The sequence below is a fragment of the Phragmites australis genome, chromosome 23 (assembly GCF_958298935.1).
Source record: "Phragmites australis chromosome 23, lpPhrAust1.1, whole genome shotgun sequence".
Lineage (NCBI taxonomy): Eukaryota > Viridiplantae > Streptophyta > Magnoliopsida > Poales > Poaceae > Phragmites > Phragmites australis.
In genome coordinates this window covers 19,633,961-19,657,063 of record NC_084943.1, presented here as the reverse complement: position 1 = coordinate 19,657,063, position 23,103 = coordinate 19,633,961, and the positions used below count along the sequence as shown (strand labels likewise).

General features: G+C 44.6%; 2 protein-coding genes and 1 non-coding gene across 3 annotated transcripts; 2 read left to right on the top strand and 1 right to left on the bottom strand.

The window, feature by feature from the left end:
- The first annotated feature begins 297 nt into the window (after positions 1 to 297).
- Positions 298 to 369, top strand: TRNAG-UCC (transfer RNA glycine (anticodon UCC)). The gene has a single exon. It is a non-coding gene; the product is annotated as a tRNA-Gly (tRNA).
- A 1,606-nt stretch (positions 370 to 1,975) lies between these two features.
- Positions 1,976 to 3,973, top strand: LOC133906633 (probable glycerol-3-phosphate acyltransferase 3). The gene is made up of 2 exons (XM_062348587.1): positions 1,976 to 2,723; positions 3,079 to 3,973. The coding sequence occupies exons 1-2, from the start codon at positions 2,010 to 2,012 to the stop codon at positions 3,964 to 3,966; spliced, it is 1,602 nt and encodes a 533-aa protein (XP_062204571.1). The 5' UTR covers positions 1,976 to 2,009; the 3' UTR covers positions 3,967 to 3,973.
- Positions 3,974 to 15,268: 11,295 nt separating this feature from the next.
- On the bottom strand, positions 15,269 to 19,698 carry LOC133906647 (prefoldin subunit 3-like). The gene is made up of 6 exons (XM_062348600.1): positions 19,473 to 19,698; positions 16,812 to 16,869; positions 16,342 to 16,413; positions 15,831 to 15,950; positions 15,658 to 15,759; positions 15,269 to 15,523 (listed from the first exon to the last, which is right to left on the bottom strand). Exons 1-6 carry the CDS (start codon positions 19,607 to 19,609, stop codon positions 15,452 to 15,454), a joined length of 561 nt encoding a protein of 186 aa, XP_062204584.1. The 5' UTR covers positions 19,610 to 19,698; the 3' UTR covers positions 15,269 to 15,451.
- Positions 19,699 to 23,103: the final 3,405 nt, after the last annotated feature.

The window sequence follows — 23,103 nt, the reverse complement described above, 5'->3', positions numbered from 1 at the left end:
AATGGCAAATAAGGAATTGTGCAAAATTGCAATGGCATGAAAAAATATTCCTTAGAAAAATAGTGCCAAAATTTCCCAACAAACTATTATGGACTTTTAAATTCATAGGAAACCTTTTAGTGCCAACCTTTAAGTACAACTTATAGAGTTCCAGAAAAGTTAGAAATCCGTATGCTTCTCTTTCAGTAGCTCTTCGTTTTTTAAGCTACCTATCTAAGATCTACAAGTCATGGCTTTTCCATTGTCCTTAATTTATGTTTAATGATAACAATACTAACGAGTACGGTAAATCAAAAAGCGTTTGTAGTCCAACGGTTAGGATAATTGCCTTCCAAGCAATAGACCCGGGTTCGACTCCCGGCAGACGCATACCTTTTTTAGTTCGGAAACTGTGTGTGGAACATTTATCTTTTAGCCACTTGAAAGTTTGATATATTACGTACTGTTAGAAAGAACAGGGGTGAAGTATGAATGTGTATGTATTGTTAGCAAAGGATGAAGTTCAATTTAAGCTATATATGATTCGGTAGCAGAATATTAACTAAAATGTACTTTTTAATGTATAACCTGAGCGTTTCTAATTCAAAAGGATATGATCATGCAACCATCCAGAGCCTACAACTATTCATCACCTTCTTCAGCTTGACACGCGCTCTAGACTCTAGTTGCGCATTGCATACATTTTCACATGCAGCTCATATAATATAACAAATCACCTAAACAGTTAGTGGGAGTCTCTCCGTTTTTGAACCGCCTATAGAAGTAAATTACCACAAGTAGTTACGTATGACAACTTACTTATGATAATAGAATGATTACTACAGATAGGTCATATAAGGAATTGTTTCTGAAAATAATTATTATCATAGATATTTTCTTATATGACTCACTTGTATATACAGCAAACATCGCCTCACTCCCCCACCCCACCCCGCCCCACTATCCGGTCTCCACACTTTTATGATTAAATATTACCTATCGAAAAACAAGGAATGTAGTTTTGACAGGAAAGTTACTTTTGATTTTTTTTATTAAGTGTCACCATTAGATATGCGATGCGCCTTTGATTTTTTTTTTCTTAAGTGTTACCATTAGATATGCGATATGCGGTCTCTCGATAGACAAGGATTGCAGTTTTGACGTGAAAGTTACTTGATTTTTTTTCTTATGTGCCTTTCATTGGACAATCTCCGAAGAGGTTGCTAGATTAAGGTGACTAAATCTTGTAAAATTTAGAGAAGGGTTAAGTTTAGGAGAGGGGCGGGAGTAGGCGTTGATCGGGATTGTTGACTTTTTTTAACCCAAAGGTTTAGAATAGGTGACTTAAGGATATGCAAATTCTAAGTCTCGACTTAGAACTAGATGCACTCTTGGCCAAACGGATAAAAGAATACAAGTTATGGTTTAGAAAAACACACTTTCTAATTATCAAGCGCTTGAAAATGAGCCTAATATCTCAGACGATGAAGAATGATAGCCGGTGATAAGGTTAGGGGAGTGGGGGCTTCTTTTGTCGCCGAGCTTAGAAGAGCTCCTATAGAGAAAGATCAGTTCAATTGTGCCACCATCTGTAGGCGAGGGAGTACCACCAGATAGGTTAGTGTTAGAGCGAGCTAGGGGAGCTCTAAAACGGAGAAGTTACTATGGTGATAAATTGTGAGTGCTGATTCGATAGTGGAACGCCGCTGGAGATGACAGGAGGAGGGGTGAGATAGGGGAGCACGATATCCGCTTCATCAGGGTCTTGTCAGTCTACTGGGAGGCTGAGAGGTTTAAGAAATAGCTCAACCTTCATATCTCCATCAGATGGTCGCGATTTGTCATTAGAAACAATTATAAAATAGATACATGTAAAATAGCATTACCTTAGAAAAGTAATTAGGCATGCACACGTGTATAGCCCTACTTAATTAGGCAAGCACATTTCAAATTTTCCTTGTTTATATACATGGAAAGATGTAGCTAGCCAGGTGCAACAGTAGTAGCAGAAGCTAGCTCTTCCTTCCTTCATGGCCAAGAAGACGATGGCGGCGGCGGCTCACGAGCTCTTCTCCACACTCTTCCAACCCCGCACCACCGCTCCTCGGCCGCCGCCCCGGCTCTCACCCACCGTACACAGGTGCGCCCCTCCGGCGGCGGGGGTCGCGGGCGCCGGGACAACGCTGGTCGTCGACGTCGACGGCGCCCTGCTCCTGTCGCGCTCCCTCTTCCCCTACTTCATGCTCGTCGCCCTCGAGGCTGGCGGCTTCCTCCGCGGCCTCGTTCTGCTGCTCCTCTGCCCGGCCATCTCCAGCCTCGCCGCCCTCGCCGGCCGCGACCTCGCCCTGAGGGCCATGGCCGCGGTCGCCTTCTGCGGGCTGCGCGCGTCCTGGTTCCGCGCCGGCCGCGCCGTGCTGCCGCGGTGGCTCCTGGAGGACGTGGCGGCCGAGGCGCTCGAGGCGGCGCGGAGGGTGGGAGACCCGGCAAGGGTAGTGTGGGCGAGCGCGATGCCGAGAGTGATGGTGGAGCCGTTCTTGAGGGAGTACCTGCAGGTGCCGGCGGCCACCGCCGTCGCGGCGAGGGAGATGAAGACGGTGTGGGGGTTCTACACCGGCCTCATGGAGGAAGACGGCGAGACGATGTCGGAGCTGAGGAAGAAGGCTGTTGAGGGCGACGACGACGTCGTGGGGTTCTCTGGAGGCTCCATGGAGTTCCTTCGGTCTCCTCTCCCGTCCGTTTGCAAGGCATGGTTCATTTGTTTGAATGCTGCACGTGTGAAACCCAACAAAAGGCTGCACGGTTTTTAAAGCAACCACCGGAAGGAATTTTGCATGCATTTTACATGTTTTTTTCTTGAAAACGGTGTGGAATTTTGCATGCATTTTATATCTCACTCACCGTGAAAATTCAAAAATATTAACGTATCTCAAACACAGAGTATCAGTCAAATATATACAAAGTGGAGATCGAGGTTTAAAATGAGGTTGCCAAAATCGACATTACATGGTCGTCTCTTTAGGGATATCCGATAAAATTGAAATGATATGATGTGACATTTCGGTGTCATTGTCCTTGCTAAGTACTGCATGATGTCTCCAGGAGCTGCATGTGGTGAGCCAGGAGGAGAAGAGCAAGTGGCGGCGCCTGGCGCGACGCGACTACCCCAAGCCGCTCGTCTTCCACGACGGCCGGCTCGCCTTCCGGCCGACGCCGCTCGCCGCCGTGGCCATGTACACGTGGCTCCCCCTCGGCGCAGCTCTCGCCGTCGTCCGCCTCGCCGTCGCGCTCGTCCTGCCGTACCGGCACGCCACGGCGATCCTCGCCGCCACCGGCCAGTCGTGGCGCCTGCGTGGCGCGCTGCCGCCGGACAGTCGTGGCGCTGGCGCCTCCGGCCAGCTCTACGCCTGCAACCACCGCACGCTCATCGATCCGGTGTACGTGTCCATCGCACTGGACCGGCCCGTGCGCGCAGTGTCCTACGGCCTGAGCCGCGTCTCAGACTTCATCTCCCCGATCGGCCGCACCGTGCACCTCGCCCGGGACCGCGCCCGCGACGGCGCCGCCATGGCGCTTCTCCTCAGCGGCGGCGACAGCGTGGTGGTATGCCCCGAGGGTACCACCTGCCGCGAGCCGTACCTGCTCCGGTTCAGCCCGCTCTTCGCCGAACTCGGTGGCGATGGCGGCGTCGTGCCCGTGGCGCTCGCCGCCGAGACGAGCATGTTCTACGGCACGACGGCCGGCGGGTGGAAGGGCGTCGACCCGTTCTACTACCTGTCCAACCCCAGGATGTGCTACACGGTACAGTTCCTTGACAGGGTGGACACGGCGCCGCTGAGGGAGGGGAAGGCGGCGAGCACCGACGTGGCCAACCGCGCGCAGCGGATGATCGCAGAGGCGCTGGGGTACGAGTGCTCCATGCTCACCAGGAAGGATAAGTACCTCATGCTCGCCGGCAACGATGGCGCCGTGCGCCACGGCGCCAAGTGAGCGCTTGCGGACATGCATGCATGTACATGTATGCAACTTTTGTATTTTCTAGTCCTATCTACTTTAAGATAGGCCATTTGTATTAGGAATCTCTAAAACCTTCGTAATCTTATCACTATATGTACTATACGTATGTGTTCTTACAATATTTATTGAAGATCAAAGATAGAGACCTTGAAGATTGAAGAAATCATCATAATCAAACAGACGTATTATCTATCACTAGAAAAAAATTCACCTTAATAAGACATAAAAAAGCAAACATCCGGTTTAATCTCTAATGGTTAGGATGTAGTGACTATTCAAGTCAATGCTTGGTTCTTATATTTGCATTATTTACTAATCATGGAACACACTTTTGTCTTCCACGTTGTAAAATTTGCTTGTACTTTCGACCTTCTATCATTTCAAAGATGTGCAGTTAAGTACCCTCAGCACTCTGTCCGTCCTCTCACATCTAACCAGGAGTCAAAAGTTTAAGCTGACAACAAAAATGTCTAATAAACCACTCGTACTTCAACACGTAACCATTGGCTGGACGAAGAAAAAAGATCCCATGTGCCTGGAAAATGCACGGCAGAGGAGGGATTCTCACAAATTTTGTTTTCCCTTATCATTCCAAGAGTAAATTCCATTGCTGGATATATAGCAACATGATATAGATCTCAAGGTGGGAGACAATTATTTATAACGTTTCTTGGCGAGATAAGAAATGCCATAAATATAATGTATGTGACGTTGGTGTGAACTGCAAGTTCTTCCACTCAAAAAAGAAAAGAAATATATATATAAGTTCTCTTTATCAGAATTTGTGATAGCATTGCAATGACCTGATCCGAAGGCAGTTTGGTTTAGTTCCTAGTTGGTTACTGACACTGTATCGTACAAGTTTCTCAGTTCTTTCGACTGAGAAAATTGTACAACAACTTGGAGCAACATCAAAATGAACCTAAAACACTTCTATTCTTGGTAGGAATATTGGATGGCATTCACGTCAAGAAACCCATAAATCGTACCTGCAAAGAAGAACAAATGAAATACCATGATTGTGTGATCATCCTATCTAGGTAAAACTTCTCTCTAATCTTAATTGAAGACAACTCTCCTACCAATTCACGTCGAAAATTAACTGCGCGGTCGTCCTTTCTATGTAATGATTCCAGGAATTCAGAATGAAAACTCCGATACTAAAACTGCATTTTACCAGATTTTTTTTGCCTTTATCCACCTTCAGTTCCTGATACACATCTCGCAGATTGTGATAAATTTGCTGGTAAATGGTCAGCTACTGACTACTGTAGTTCAAACATTCTTCTTGAAATGTTTGGAAGTAGGTTAGCATGGTCACTAATAAATGAGTTAGATAAGATTCTTTTCTTCCAAGATTTTCCATTCAAGGTTTCAGAAAATGCTGACTCAATTTCTGTAGCTCATAAAGAACCATACTGTTGGACTTAATCATCCACGGCGATCAGATCAAACAAAAATTGCAACAGGGATGCCGATATGCCATGAATGGATGCCAACCGCCAAGATGCCAATATTATGTTACGTCCCTCTCAATCACCATTGGGTTCCACTCGATATCATCACAAGTTCACTGTACTGGATACAGATTCTAAGGAGGAAGAAGGCTCTTGGGAAAGAAGAAAGAAACGGGAGGACGGAAAGAGTTCAGGTTTGTTAGCTTTCTTCACACCCGCAACACTTCGACCTCATCTTCATATAGTGCCAGCGCTCGATCATTTGGCCCAGATATTTGGCAGGTACAGCACCGTGGGCCTTCTGGCCAGTTACCCAACTCCTTGGGCCTCTTTATCGTTCCTGCCTTCCTCTTCCGCTCTTCCCTTCCTGACAGCCGAATGGTTCACCGCCATAGATGTTGTGACATTCCCCCCTCCATCAGAAGCAGCTTGTCTGCAAGCTGGCACGTGAGGTAGACGATGATGAAGCTTCGGGAGACGCTCCCAGGTCGCTAGATCCGCTGGTTGTCCCTTCCATTGGACCAAGGCTTGTTCCGTCACCTTTGACCTGTGGCGGTGTAGTCGCCGTGCGAGAATTGCTGCTGGTTCCGCCGGTGATGTCCCATCCGATGGTTCTAGCAACTTGTCATGATGCGGCATTGACGGAGGCAGTGCCTTGTGTAGCTGGGAAACATGCACCACCGGATGGATACGACTCGACTTCGGCAGCAACAACTTGTATGTGATCGTCCCAATGTGCTGAATCACCTGAAAGGGACCAAAGAAATGGAAAGCTAATTTGTGGTTAGCTCGATCCGTTACTGAGGTTTGCAGGTACGATTGAAGCTTCAAATACACCCAATCACCCTTCACAAATGAGCGTTCCAATCTTTTTTTGATCCGCTTGATGCTTCATGCGTTGGCAAGCTCGGTGCAAATGCTGTTTCAGCACTTCAGTGTGAAGCTGGCACTCTTCCATCAAATCGGCCATATCAGGAACAACGCACACTGATGAATCCAGAATATCAAAATGGTGAGGGCTATGACCATAAAGGGCTTCAAATGGAGAACAACCAAGAGTAGAGTGAGAGGACGTGTTGTACCAGAACTCTGTGAGCGCGATCCAATTGTGCCATTTTGTCGGACAAGCATGAACAAAGTAGTGGAGATACGCTTCAAGGCATTGATTAATGCATTCGATCTGCCCATCCATTTGTGGGTGGTATGAGTAGCTCATGTTCAATTCTGTTCCTGACAATTTAAACAATTCTTTCCACAAGGCAATAGTGAACAAGCGATCGCGATAAGAGATAAAAGTTTGGGGCAAACCATGAAGCTTATACACCTGGTTGAGATATACTTGCACAATCTGCCAAGCGTGTAAGGATGTGAGAGAGGGATGAAATGGGCATACCTTGTAAGTTTATCAACCACAACTAGAATGCAATTGAAGCCAGCAGATCGGGGAAGCCCTTCAATAAAATCGAGAGAGACGATCTGCTGGGTATAATTGGGTACAGGAAGCGGTTGAAGGAATCCAGGATACCTCACATGTTTAGATTTCGATTGCCAGCAGATTGTACAAGCATTCATGAATTACTAGACTGATTTCTTCAATCCAGACCAAGCAAAGAGTTTGCGCACTCGAGAGTATGTCACTTGAATGCCTAAATGTCCCCCAATCACACTGGAATGTAGTGATGTACGTATGTGTGCTTGTGTTGTCGGATTTGAACCAACACATATACAACCTTGGTAGCGCAAAATGCCGTTAGTCATTGTAAAGGATGATACTGCTGTAGGATCAATACTTAATTTGGCAATCAACTACTGTGCATTGGTGTCTTCTTTATTGTCACGTCCCAAACTCGTAATCATGTATTTAAGTATAATAATGCAGCATTATCATCATGTTTAATTTTGAGCAATTTTATTTTTGGAGCACTAGAGCACCTCGGTTTGGGTAATAAAAAGAGAGAAAGAAAATGAGAGAGAAAGAATAGAATTTGCAGTTGAAATATCTTGTTTCTCTAACGCATAGGATCCACTAGAATTGGCCAACCACCCCTCCCTCTCCCTCAGCTGCAGCCCCACCCCCTCACTCCTCCCCATGCCTCATCACCCTCTCTCCCAGCCGAAATAGCAGCATGAGAGATTCTCCCCCTCTCCTTCAAGCTCTCTCTCATTCTCCGTTGGATTCCTCCTTCAAGAAGCAAAATCGAGGTACATGTGTGGTACCCTCACGGTTCCTAGCTTCTAGGTTTCCCATCTATCCAAGTATTTTGTGCATACATGAAGGATTTGAGCCATTCCTGACCCCTTTTGGTGTTCTTGATGTTTGGATCTAAAAGAGGGTTTTGGATGGGTATGAGCTAGGAAATCGTGTTGTTTGGTTAGTGGATGAAGTGTAGAACCTATGTGCTAGTGCAAAACCCTTAGTCTCTTTGAATTGGTGAGGTTTGAAAATCAAATCAACCAAAATTTCTCATGAAACCCGTGTTCAGCCTGAACCCGGAGGTTCCAGGTGCAACCTAGAAGTTCTAGGTACCACTGGAAAATCCCGTTGAATTGTACTCAGAAATCGTGTGGGTTTAGTGTGTAAATTGAGACTAGAAACCTTGGCCTAGTGCATACATGTTTATGTGGGATAGATTTAACATGCAAGATGAATCGGCAAAGAAATCAATGAGAACGTGTTTTTTCTAGAACCCGGAAGTTCTGGGTGATCCTAGTTAGAGTTAACCGAGAACCCCCACCTGGAAGTTCTGGGTATAGCCCAGAAGTTCTGGGTAATTCGATTTAACTTTAACTAAGCACCCTCGCTCGGAGCCTCACCTGGACAATTCGACCCAACCTGGAGGTTCCGGGTATAACCCGAAAGTTCCAAGTTAAACCGAAAAAAGCCTAAACAAGAACCCCTGCTTGGAGCAACACCCGAATGTTCCGGCTCGACACGGAGGTTCTGACCTCAACCCAGAACCTCTGAGTCAACAAGAAATGTGTATTTTTCAAGTAGGGAAGGGATTATGAGCGATATTTGCTCCAATTGGAGAAAGTTGATATAGGTTGTAGGTCGTATGTAGATGGAAAACAGTAGGGTCCAATAGGTGAGTTAAAGCATTAGCTTTTGCAGATGAAGCAGGAGATGAAGCAGCTAGTTCTGGAGATGAAGCCAAAGAGAGGATTTGTACTAGACAATGCCTGTGCAGTTGCTGTATTTGTAGGTGTAATGTTTGGAATCATTATAAACTCTATGTGTAATGTTGGTAGATGAACAACCTCTGTTTGTTGTCAACATGTTTGGATGAACAATCTGTGTTTCAGTCAGTTGATCATATTTGTGCTCCCTTTGTTCAGTTATGTAAACATGTTCAAATGTTCATTTTGCTACATATGTGTGCTTTTGTTCGGTGAGGAGACTAAGATTGTACATATCTGTGCTAAATTCTGAACATATATGTGCATATATGAGATTGTACATATATATGCTCACTTCCAAAATTAAGATATATCTTGTACAGAATTTTACTATATATGTGCTTCTAGAGCATTCTTGTACATAATTTTAATGTTGATGCAAGAACTGTCACACACAAACACATGTCAAAATAGAGATGGAAAGTATACAAAGTACTGAATATGCATTGAACATTCATATTTATATGTCCATAACATGCACTGCATAGAACTGGCATCATACCATAACATATGTCCATACATCTATACACACCATAACATACCAATAGATTCGGATGTCCATACATCCATACACACCATAACATAACAATAGATTCAGATGTCCATAAATTCATAACATCATAAAAACAGCACACCATACATCCAGATGGCACAAAACATTCACATGCTAAGCCATTCTGAGAGCTTTCTAACTACTCGCACAGGAGGTGCACTTGCAGTAGCTTGAGCCTTCCTCTTCTTTGGCATATTCTTCTTCTTTGTAGCATGGCTATCACCCTCCTGAGTGCCACCTTGTCGCTTCGTACACAGTTGGAAAGTTAAATTTAGATAGTTATAAGGGCAAAAAATTAGTGATTTAGACAGGTTTTTTTTTTTACAATTTACCTCTTGTTTGGTATTGATTGACTAGCTACTTATCTTGTATTAGGTGCTTTTGCAAGCTTTCAGGTTTTCTCAAAGTGACCAAAACCTCCACATCTTTTACACATCACCTTTCTTGCCCCAGGTTCAAGAATCCCCTTATTCTATGAACTCTAAGCCTCCTTGCTCCTCTTTTTTGTTTAGGTGTAAATACCTTGAAGCCCAGGTCAACCACAGGCCATTGTAACCTATCTGGCATTGGTGGAATCATAGCAGCATACGCAGCTCTAAATTTCTAGATAGAGTAGTATTTATGAACAAAATCTTCAATTTTTACACCTCTGTTGGTACATATCCATCCCAATACATGGTTACAAGGTTTTCCTGTTAGTTGCCACTATTTGCGTGAACATTTGTGGTTTTCCAAATCCACTGTATGCCTTCTAGTGATATTGTAAGGATCAACCAATGTAACTTCTGCAAAATCATCATCACTTCTTGCAATTTTCACTATTATGAGCATGTTGTTAGCTTTATGCAGATCCTTCATAACACTAGGAAGGATCCCCTCCTCCATCTGTCTTCCCACCCTCGTTCTTAGAGCCATCTTTTCCATAATCATCTCCCTAAGTGTATCTACTAGCTCATGAAGATGCAGGCCCTTGTATGATTTGATTTGGTTGTTGAAACTTTCGGACACATGGTTTGTCAGGTAGTCACACTTGCTGGCTTCTGAGAACCCACACCTATACTGTCGGTGTATCAGGAACCAGGGGTCCCCGAATCCCGAGGCCAGGCTAGCCATCCGCCACATGGCGCCATCCCGAGAGGTCTCTCCTGTAGGATGAGAAAAGATCAAGTCCCGGGAGAAGGTGCTCGGGGCCACGGTCGGTGGCCCCCGAGTACCTTAGTTCCCCGATGATTCACGGAATCCAAGTACCGGGAAGAAAGTGCTCGGGGAGGTGTCCGGTCACCCCCGAACACCCTAGTCCCCCGACGATCAGAAGAGCTAAGTTCCGGGAGAGAGTGCTCGGGGCTGCGCGCGGCGGCCCCCGAGCACTCGGTTCCCCGAGGATCCGTACAAGAGTGCCCGGGAGAGAGTGCTCGGGGCTGCACACGGCAGCTCCCGAGTACTCGGTTCCCCGAGGGTCCGTGCAAGAGTGCTCGGGAGAAAGTGCTCGGGGAGGTGAACAGTACCCCCGAGCACCCGGCACCCCGAGGACAAGGATATGTATTCTCGGGAGAGAGTGCTCGGGGATGCGAACAGTACCTCCGAGCACTCGGTACCTCGATGACCCAGAAAGACCCCCGAGGGGCCTACCGGTGAGGTGTCAACCAGTCAGAGGCCCGAGGCCGCATTTAATGAGCGTGCGTGGCCTGACACCTCCAACTGCTCCCGCCGCGCTCAGCGTCAGTTCCTGCCATGTTTTGGCAGAGAGGCGTGGGGTCATTAATTGCACGGGTCCCGTCCCGTGCCATCCGGCTTGTCTCGGGATAGCGTCGTAAGGATCAAGGTGTTCCGTCTGCCGCGCTGCTGTGGCAGGGGAACAAGACAGGGCGAGCACGCCGGGTTGCCCTGCGGCTGCCCGGTGGGCCCTCTCCATGGCACCCGTTGCCAGGGCATTTATGGTGACGGGCGACCAGGCGTGCGACCCATTTTCCACCCCCGGTCACTTTGCCCAGAAGAAATGATGACGCCCTTTCCATTTATGACGTCTCGGAACTCGAGCCCCCTCCTTCACGTTCGGGGCATGTCGCGGCCGGCGGGTACTTAAAGCAGCCGGCGGCACAGAAGCAAGAGGACGACGAGAAATAGCAACAGAACAAGAGACGAAGAATAGCACAACAGAGACCGAAAGCGGACACGAAGAGTACCGCACAAGAGAAACACTGTGAGGAAGGCTGAGCTTAGTCCCAGCCGAAGAACAAGGAGCCTCAAGCTCTTAGATAGACCCACATTCTTGTAACCAGCAACATCCTTGAAGGACTTCCTCAGGACAGTTATAGCATCCATACAGGAGTAGGGTATTACGCCCCCGTGCGGCCCGAACCTGTCTAAATTCCGGCGCATTTACTTCTTGTTGCACTAGGTCAACACCCCCACCACCGGTCGTTGCATTCATTCCCATTTATTTCTCCGACGAACTTATTCAGAATCATCCCCCGGCCGAATCTCTAAAAAGGGGTCTCTCGAGATCCCTGCGACAGGAGTTAATCCTCCGACATATACCAAATCCTAGCATGATTTTTCTCTAGCCACTCAATAGCATCTGGACTTATTTCAAAAATTTGCTGTATGTGCCACCTGAACTTGTCTTCTATGTAGCTTCTTGCAGCAAGATACAAGTGTTGAGTGAAGGTTGGGCCATGAAATTTCTTCATAGAATTTTTATAAAGATGCCTCATGCACTCTTTTGTGAGTCAAAGATACCAGTGAAACTATGTTCATATGACCCATCCAAATACTTTTTTTAAGTCAACGATCAAAGTTAAAAAAATCTTTGACTGCATAATTTTAGGAAGTCATAAAATTTATGAAACAGAGGGATCTTTCCTGATGGAAACAATAAATTCCCTGGACTTCAGAATTTGGAAGAAGAGAAGACGATACTGATTGATTGCAATGGTGTTGATTGGTAGATAGCAACCGTCCACAGAAATGTATATTCTGCACTAACTTCTCAAACTAAACTAATGGTGCCTTTTAAAAATATTAATCGCGCCTTCACTAAAAATCAAACTACATTCATGAAGGCGCCGATTAGCTGATGCATCACCACAGATTCATCTTGAAAACGAGAATGCGTGATCCCTGACTGAATTACATTTGACTAGCAATCCTGATTCCTAACCACAATATCTGGCAAGCCGAAAAATCTGGACCAAGCAGATGGAAGCCCTAACCAGCAGCAAAATACTCACCAGATTCAAGAGCATGTTAACTGCATAAAGATGCAGAGATTGCCACAATCAGGCCGGTAGCTATTAATTGGTCTATTGCTGTAATGGTCCTCATGGAGTAGAATTCAGAATGCAGAACAACAGGGAACTGAGCCAGCCCCGCCACCCATGTCTGAGTCCTATTCGACTTGAATTTAGGCTTGAGTCCTGTGTGCTATTAGGGCAAGTAGTGCTTGTGAGGTTCAGAGTTTGGGCATGAAATGCAAGCACAAGATCCTGAAAATTCTGCTGCATCATGGCAGCAAGAGAGAGATGTCGGGCCAACTGACACCTTGAAGATTGCATGATGTTTTTCCAGTTCGTCTGGGAGATGGGATCTTGACAGGGGGCGACCTGTCGATGCCGCCGCCTTGTCGGCGTTGTGGGCGGCTGCGGTGCAGGAACATCGATGTACATTGTAGACCCTGCTCAAGTATTTATAAGGCTAGCTTTCGTCAGATTCAACTTGGCATTATAAGCTGTCAACGTTTAACATCATTAACTACTCCTTCCGATCTCAAATATAGATCTCCAAATGCACCAAATATAAGTCCGTCATAACTCCAATTTATTTTTTTTCTTTATTCTTCCATGTATCTTCCTACTTAAATACACCATAATCAATGAAGTAAACTTACTATTCACCTTAACTCTAGCAGTAATTGGTGGACAATAGGGTCATTGTATCACCACCGTAATTCTTGTGCCCAAGTCCGAATGGACTTATATTTGGGATCATATGGAGTAGATTAGAGTCTTAAGCATGTGGTTTGTATGGTGTCAACTGCCAATTTGCTGCAACATATTCCTCGCCAAAAAAAGTTACTGCAAAAATCATAAAGTAGATTAGAGTCTTAAAACTATGTTTCTCTGTTGGTTTTACTAGATTTGGCTACTGAATAATGATCGGTGGTCAGTTGGTCACTCCAGTGCTCTACCAGATGAAGATCATAGGAAACAGAGAAATGTCGTCTGGGAGTTGAAGATATGTACTTCGTTAAACATTACAAATGTCGTAGCCCTCGGTGACACGGAATTACGTGTCACCTGCTTTCCATTTACAAAAGTTTCCTCTTCAGAAATTTTAAAAAATGTGAATTTTCGCTCCCCCCCCCCCTCTTTAATTTCCATACGAGATGCAGTGTCCACAGAATCTTATGTTCTATAGTATTACTAATTTCTCAAACTAAATCAATGGCGGGTTTGGGAAAGATCAAACTGGATTGATTGCGCCGATCAACTTATGTAGAACCACAAATTCATCTTGGAAACGAATATCTGTCGCCTGGCTGAAGTACATTTGACAAAGCTATCCTGAATTCCTGATCCCCGACCACTGCATTTGGCGAGCTGAAAAATCTAGACCAGGTCAAATGGAAGCTCTAACCAGCAACAACGGAACATAGTGACCGAATTCAAGAGCATATTAACTACATAAAATTGCTGGGACTGTGACCTGTAATTAGCCATAACTCAAGATGTGGTTTCCATGTGAACTGTTGCTGTCATGGAGTAAAACTCAGAGTTGCCGAGCGAGAGCAACACCGTGTGAGATTCAGACTTCAGAGCATGCAAGTACAGGGGTCTGAACTCTGAAGCTTCTGCTAGCTCCTTGTTGACAGCAAGAGTGAGAAGATGGTCCAAGTAGACAGCAAGATTGCATGATTGAGTTCGGTGGCGGCCGCCCCTACCTCGTTGGCGTTTTTGGCTGCGGGGTGGAGAAAGATGGATTCATATTACAGAGCCTAAAGATGGTCAAATAGGTCAGTCGTGCCGGTCCCGCCCGATAGGCTCAGATACTGTAACGGGCCGTACCGTGTCGGCCCGTGTGCCGCGTCCTTGGCCCACGACACGACCTGTGAAGCATAGTACCGTGCCGGGCCACTGGGCGATGGGGCCGAGCGGCCGACGGGCGGCCAGGGCGGGGCGGGGCGGTGAGGTGGCGTGACCGGGGCGGTGAGGTGGCGCGACCGGGGCGGGGCAGGCGGCCGAGGCGGGGGCCGCGTGACCGAGCGGTAGGTCGGGGCCGGTGGGCGGCGCAGAGGCAGGGCAGGCGACGAGGAGAGGCAGGGCGGCATGGGCGATCGGTGCGGAGCGGGGTGGGCTGTGCCCGTGCCGGCCCGTCTAAATTGGGCCGTACCGTACCGGCCTACCGTGCCGAGGTGTCGGCCCAGGCATGGTCCGTCTATCTTCGTGCCTGAACCGTGTCTATAGTGCCGTGTCTCGAACTGACTCAATAGGCACGATTCAGTTAGCCATCTTTAATAGAACCTGGTCTGCCACGTATTTATAGGCTCAGCTTTGGTCAAATTCAAGCTTGTCAAAGCTTAACATCATCAAGCAGACTAGAGCCTAAAGCATGCGATTTGTTTGGTGTACTGCGAGGCTGTGATAGGTCAAATCAGGCAGTTAACTATTGTGAGTTGTGACTGAAGAATCAGCTCAGTCAAATTTATTCATCTCTTGTAATGACAGTAAAAACGTTGTAGCTGTCAGTTCTTAATTACTAAAGCTCCAGAACACCACCATGTCGTTAGTATGGTACGATCATGATCATGACCATTGACCAGACACGTAATAACATAGGTATTAATCGAGCAATAAAACATCGTCGATGTAAAACCTAATTACTCATCTCATCTGCTCTCCCTTTTCAAAGTTTTGGTCAACATGACAAAGGAGAGTTTATCTCGGAGAGGATTGCAAACCAGTAAACATCTTAGAGAAAGTTTTATCTTGCTCCAACTAGATGTTGGGCAAGTGCAAGACCTCTCTCTGAACTCTGAAGAACGGTAAACTAGTTTGTAGAGATGTTATCTATCAAATGCAAGATGGGCAAGTAGTGAAAACTGAAGTGAAATACCATCTTCTACTCAAGAGTTCCAAACCAGTAAACAGAATAAATTGATACATTGTTACACAGCGAAAGCAACATCAACAACACTGATGGACCAATCTGCCAGAGGTAGCAAAAGGTACAAAAATTGTCCCAATCTCATTGCCTGATCCCATGAAATAGCTGATCAAGATTCCTTTACAGCCTGTTTGCTTCTTCGTTGGTGCACATCCCAGTTGAATACCCGAGCAATTGTAACCTGAAGAAGATATTCCACGGTATAGGTTATGAGATCACGCTATGCGCATTGCTTAATCTTTAAGACCATTTCAACTTGCTCATTGCTCGATCACGCAAATTTAAGACCATTTAAGCTAGTAATAACCATTTTACCTGAGTGATGGTTTGTTGGTCTCGCAAGAACTGAAGATCAGCAACAAGGACTTCTAAACTGGACTTGGCATTTTCCAAATTCTTTTTCAAGAGGGTATTGGCCTGCAAAATTTCAGGAAATTAGAGGGCTGGAATAAAGCAAAAGGAAATGAAAATAAGGAGGTCAATATAACCTCATCGCAGGAATATTCCAGCATCACATTGGCACCTAACCATAGGCACACTGAGTCGGTATCCTCAATTTTTGCACGTGAGTAGATTCCCTCGGATAGTTCAAAATCAGCTATGAGCGCCTGCATTGATGTACATGGTAGAGATGATTGATCTGCTCAAACAGAACTCCAACTAATGTTCAACATGGTTGAGCTTTAAGAAACTATCAAGAAACTAGTGCCCAGTTTCCCCAAAAATGTGCACTATGTAATGTTTAAATGGTAACTACAGGTAAAACAAGTGATCTACAAGCAGAACATAGGTCCAAAAGAGTGATAACCTACTGCCCTCAAATAAGATAAAGTAATCCATGAAGCATGCAAAACATCAGTCCTAAACATCAAACCCCTGTTTAAGGGCCCCTCAAAAACATACGGGTCTAAGTGCTACAGTACATATTTCAACAATAACATCATCATCATGATAGAAAATGCAAAAGTTGATTCATGATTTCTAAGAAATTATACAAACCTCACCGAAAGCCTTTTTAGCTTGTAATGTTGCAACAATGTCCAAGCACTTCTCTATATCTGGAATTTTTGCCTGTAGCAACAGAATGGAAGCTAATGTTACATCTGCTAAGTTGCTAATATTACTACATTAGTACCCACAACTGACAACTGCTAATATAAGTTATTTAAATCAGATTGGTTAATCAGAAATTCAGTACAAGAACAATAAGTCAACTTTTCTATATCACTAATTCAAAAACCTTAATTTGTACTAGCTTATACTTGTGTCTGTATCTGTGTATCATGAAGACATTAAGGACTTTGGCGATATATAATCAAAGGACAAAATCCTGAGATGAAAAAGCAAATCGCACTTCCACCCATAAGCTCAGTGATAATGTTAAGCAAAACTAAGTTGACTAATCATAAAACATAATCGTACTTCATATTAGCATCCCTCCATAAATCTAAGCAAAAAAGTAGGAGCACCTGAAGATCTCTCTGTTGTGCTAGAAGTTTCATCTCCACTATCTTGTACTGCTGTAGCCTAAAAAGAAGGCAAAATACGGGTTATATTTATCCTCAAAATAAAGCATAGCCAAGGAAGAAGTAAAAAAGATACACATGCACAAACAAATAAGATTTTGCCACAATCTGCTAGATATTTGGAAACAAAGAAATTATCGCAATCATGTTTTTTCCGATCGCCCCTAAGATTTCTCCAATTGACTTGCCATTTTCCATAAGAAAAATTCTCTGTTTATTGTCTCGGCTTTATGCAAAAGTGCTGCAGGAAGAACCAGCTTATGAGAGGATGCTTTTAAGCTGTCTTACCAACAATTCGCACAGATCTTGCAAACATAGTTATTCTTGGGGCAGACTAGTACAATATTGGGCAAGGTCCAAATCCTAGGTCTATGTCCAACCTCGAAACAGTTATGTATATAAACCAATAACCCTATTTCATGCACATTGCAAGGAAGCCAGAGCCAGTAGCTAGACTGTGCTTTCTTGTTCCACTACAGGATCAACAATTCAACACTATCTCCATGCAGCTGCAGCAGCATGACCATAATCAAGTCCAGTTGGACACATGCTATCCTCATCTCATGGCACTTCATCTTGTTTTTGTTTGACATCCAACGATAGGCACTAGTTCAACATGGGCAGTAATGGAAATAGAGGGGAATCGATGAATGGGGTATATATGGGTCTTGATTCTTTCAAAAACTTACTTACCATTTCTAAAGGAAGTACTAAAGATCCCATAATCTCAGCCTCTCATTCGCTTATAAAGTTGTGCAAAGTTTTAGCATAGGAGAATAGAACCACCACCACGACCCCCCCCCCCCCTCATCGCACACGCCACCACCACACACACAAACAAAAAAAACTGTAAATTTCCATGACAAAGTACAATATACAACAAGTAAGAATACTAACAGAGTGTCAACCTAGAATGACATTCTCGATTAACATCAATGGAAGCATGGAAAAACAAATTCATTTACTGCAAAAGAGAATATATAAAGAAACAACTAGGGCATAGTGGACATATATACCACTGTATCAAAAACCATCATTTCAGTGCAAACATGTGAATTCCCAGTGTGAGTCATTCAGCCAACGTGGGAATGAACTGCGTCCCATAACTGAACAGAACACAACCCTTCCTCACATTGATCGGACAACTCACGGCAGATTTTGCATGGTAGCATTGACTTAGGGACTATGTAATCGCAGACCTCTCAGAGATTGCCTGAAGGGGCTGCTATAATTAAAAAAAAAAAAAAAGCCCACATGAAAAAGCCAATGTCCACCTCAGAGCTACAAAGGGGTAAAATAAGTGGTGTTGTCCTCCAATAACGTCTAATTAGAAACATAAAATGAAGTACATAAGATCACAAAGAAGAAAAAGTGTTTCCCAGATGAAGCAAAATCTAAGTCTACGAGGAACAAGAAATGCAGTGCAAGCCATAATAAATCTGGCTTCCAGCCGTAAGCAGCTGGATTCATGGTTTTCTCTTCTACAAACAATAGGGCCAATTGCTTGGTATTCAGGTGCGTAGGAGTGCAATCGTATCGAATACGGATGGATATCGTTGATCCTATATCTTATCCCACATTTTTTTCTCAAAGTCGGATCGGACACGGATAGTGTCGAACAGTGTCGGATACGGATATTGGTCAGCCCATATTTGCTTCGAACCCCTTCGGGCGGTCGAATGGTCGGATAGATAGAAATTTTTCACTTCATTTGCATCCCCATACATCACATTAAACAGTATAGGGGTGCAATCAAAGTGAGCACAATGAGAGAGTGATCGGTGAGATGTGAAAACAAGAGCATTCAGTATTACTGTCTACGGATGTGTGATAATCTATCTATATATTATCATGTTTTTAAGTGAAATCATAGTAGGTTTTCTCGTAACACGTAACATTCAGATACTTTAGATATCGGATCGGATACGGACAGATAGTATGGAACACGGATATCGGTTATCCCATATTTGCTTTGAACCCCTTCGGGCGGTCGGATGGTCATGAAATATCTGTTCCATTTGCGCCCCTAAGTGTGTCATCAGCATTCAGCAAGATTGGATGACTGAAGCAACAAAGTCACCTTCACAATACTACAGCAACCTCAATTTCATTACAGTTAGTCAAGGGCCAAGTAATATCAGCAAGTCATTACACCAAGCCCAGCAGAACGAGCTAGGGTGCAAGGAGAGGAACTGAAGCACCCCTCTTGGGCCTCCACGAAGGTGATGGCATGGAGACTGGATTTCGCAGAGATCCAAGCACAGGATCAACCTATGAACCCAGCAATACCTCCAAAAGCCCGCGCAAAGCCCTGAAGGAAGCTCCCAGTTCGTCAGGTCACCGAACAAGCCGCCGGCGCAACACCCAAGGATCCAAACAACAAGCAGCCAGGATCCGGACAAAGCATCCACCTTCCCGCAAGCTAAGGCACGCGTCCGAGGAACTCGCAGAGAGCTAGAGCGTGGATCCAAGCCACGGACCCTGACAGCCCCGACGCAAAACCTCCGATACCAAGATGCGATTCCCGGATCAAGCGCGCCCCGGAACATGCCGATATCCCTAGGCTACCAACCAATTCACCGCAAGGGGAGTGGAGAGGGGTACCTTTCCTGGAGGAAGGCGAGGGCAGAGCTGACGTCGAGCCCGGCCTGGCGGAGGTAGGCCTCGACGTCCTCCACGAAGGCCGCCGCCGGGATGCCCCGCCGCTCCGCCACCCCCTGCGGCGTCGACGCCGCCGCCATGAGAGAGAGAGAGAGAAGGCCCAAGTGGGAAGGAGAGCAGGCCCAAAGAGGAAGAAGGTTTGATGAATTGGGTCTCTGCCTGGTGGGGCCAAGTTCTGTGCTTTCGGCGCGGGATAGTGGAAGAAAATTCCACGAGACCCGACCTGATAATAATCTGATAGACCTTCGCTCTCTGCATGACACGTGGCTAGTTACAATCTCAAAGTAATATGTCTCTAATCTCATCTCAATTCTGCTAAACGACATCTCTATGTTAGAGCCATCTCAATCCTACTAAATGACATCGTTTCTATGTTAGAGCTTTACGGCGTGAGTCGAGCACGGCAGCGAGAGGATTTCCTCGATCGTGTCGATTGCGGCGACGGGAGGATTTCCTCGCTCGTGTCACTCGTGGCCGGAGGGAGCGCTTCGTCGATCGTGTCAAACGAGTCGCGCGCTGTGGCGGGAGGCAGCAGTATCTCATCTTGGATCGAGTCGAGCGAGCTGCTTCAGCCCATCCTCGCGGCGACGGGAGGCAGCAGCATCTCATGTAGCTATCAGTGGGAGTGTCTAAAAGTTTTGTCTAGTTCTTCAAGTTATTTGATTAGCTTGGTGCTAACTCCTAATGAATCAATTACTTGTGAGGCCCATCAATGCAACGTGAGGTGTATTTTGGTTGCTGTTCTTGAGCTACACCAGTGGGGTATACACAAGAACTTTGTGGCAGATCTTCAGAATGTACATGATGGTGTAGGGCCTAGTTCAAAATGGGTTGATTTCCAGTTGTCAGATATGTTTCTTGCCTGCCTTAATACAGCAGGTTTTGTTGCCATTTGTAATGTGAAAACTGGAGGTGCCTTTGAGAGCACTATGCCCATTGTAACAAATTCTGTATAATTGAAGATTTTTTTTGAATGTATAAGTAAAGATAGTCGTCTCGTACTTAGTATAGAACATAAAGGAAACGTCTGCTAGAAGTTTACAATAACCAAAAACGAAAAAGGGTACAAACAAAGATGCTCAAATGATTTGACCATGTAGCTTTAGCAATGAACCAGCACACATAGCTCCTTGCTTCCATCGAGCTGCAAAGTGCAGGGATCATTTCATTCATCAAAATGTAAGCGTCGAGAAGCGGGCACTTCATGTTGAGCTTGAAGAAAGAGATTTGTAAATTCTCCTCCGATTGGTGGAACAAACATCATAGAATTATCTCCAAATGGCATCATATTATTTATCATTAGTGGAGCAGCAGTAGCAGTAGCATTTGAGTTGAATGGTCCCTGAACCAATTCAGATTGCTGTGAAGTTCCAGATAAATTTTTGTTTGATGATTGCCTTGGATCCTCTGCTGTATACATGTGAAGGAAATCAATTGGACATAGCAGAAGATGGAATATGCCAAACAATTAAGCATACATACCTTTCTTTCTTGTGTTTTTAGTAGCATTTTTCTTTCCACCTTTGAGTACATTTTTCTTTCTTTTAAGGGTTGGACCTCCTTTATGTGGAGGCACTTTAAATGATATGCGCACTTCAGCAACCTCTTTTGTACACTCAGAAAATATTGTGGAGCTTCTTTTTCATTCAACTTTACCTGGCTCAATAAATTTTCGACTTCTACAGTCAACTTAACGAAACCATCATCCAAATGTTGAAGAACCTTTTTCGAAACCGCACATTTTAATGCAACCGATATCATTTTCCGAGAGAGAAGTGCACTCTGAGATGATGAATTATCACTCTGACGTTGTTTGTGATAAGAAAAAGTCCCTCTTTTTGCGTACTTTGTCCATCTGCTCGATATGTACCCAGGAGGCAAAGTGATAATATCGTTGTGGTTGAAGACTTTTAGTACATGCTTGCATAACATACCTGCATAGTTAAAAAACTATAAGAGATAAATAAATATAATTAGATTCGGGAACTTCTCCAACATATGCACATACCAAAACAATTCTACTTCTTGCAAGAACACAACACTTGCATATCATCTGAATTAAATATAATTGTAGCTTCATCCTCGCTTCGATCCATAGACATTATCTTGTACGTGCTTGTTGTCCCTTCACTATTTTGCAATGTGCATGATAGAACAAATTGCTTTTTAAATTCCTCCTCAAAAATAGTATACATATTTCTCGTATATGATTCAGCAGCCGTCTTCAACAAAGGCAAGTTACTAATACAAAGAACCGGATCTGAATTCCGTGATTTGTAGTCTTCATATAACACATTTCCACGGAGGTGTGCAGCACACTTATCATATTCTACCAAGTGTTTTGAAATGGAAAGTTTCCTATGGAAAGTTTTCTCGAACACATTATTCATACCTTCACTCCTTTGAGTGGATGTCATGTCTGCACAAAATGAATCATGGCGGTAGATAGTGGCCCACTTCTCATGCAATGCATATAAATTTTCCAACCATGAATTCTTTTCAAGGTTATAAGTAGTCAATAACTCTTGCCACTTCAAGTTAAAATGTGCCACTGATCTTTCTTCATATATGCAACTCTTAAAGTCCTTGAGAAAATCATGATTGTTGGAGATTACATGGTTGAGATGTTTTGCAGCATTCTGGTATATGTGCCACAGGCAAAGACGGTGGCTTGAGTTTGGTAATACAATCTTAATTGCCTTTGCCATTGCAGCACATTGATATGTGAAAATTGTTTCAGGTTGCTTCCCAGACATTACTTTCAAAAAGGTACTAAATAGCCAAATGAACGACTTGGCACTTTCATCGAATAACAGTGCAGCTCCAAAAACAATAGTCTGCCTGTGATGTCTTGCTCCAAGAATTGGAGCAAATGGCATCTCAGACTTATTTGTTTGAAATGTAGTGTCAACGCACACGACATCCCCAAAACAAGCATAATCTATAATTGCATGACCATTGGCCCAAAAGAAATTAGATATTCGACCATTCTCTTTATCTAATTCCACGGTATAGTATAGTAAAAAGAAGGATCTTCAGCTTGTTTATTCTCCAGGTATTCCAATAGGGTTTGCGCATCTTGTGTTTCCAAGTATTTTTTGCGCTCACGACTGATGAAGTTATTGCAATCCATTTTTAAGAAATTCACATTCTCTGCTCTACCGGACCACCGTTGAAAAAATCATATATTTCAGCTGGCCTAACTCCAGCTTCACACATATTGCTAATGATATGTTCATCGGCATTTGACATACGTCGCTGAGATCTAAGCATATGTGCCTTGTTTGGACTGACAAAACTGTGATTATGAGCAAGGAAGACTTTCTGAATCATCCAAATACCATCCCGGGAAATATAGGAATGAACACGAGCATTACAAGATGACCTTGTTGTAGCACGTTCTTTCTTTGGTTGATATATCTGACTAGTGTTCTTCTGACCTTCGTTACTGCAAACAAAGTACTTGGAAGATAATGTGCCATCTACACGATGTTTAGTATGGCTCTTCCAAATACTGAACCCGATCTTTCTGGCATATGCATTATAGAACTTGTATGCATCATCCTCTGAATTA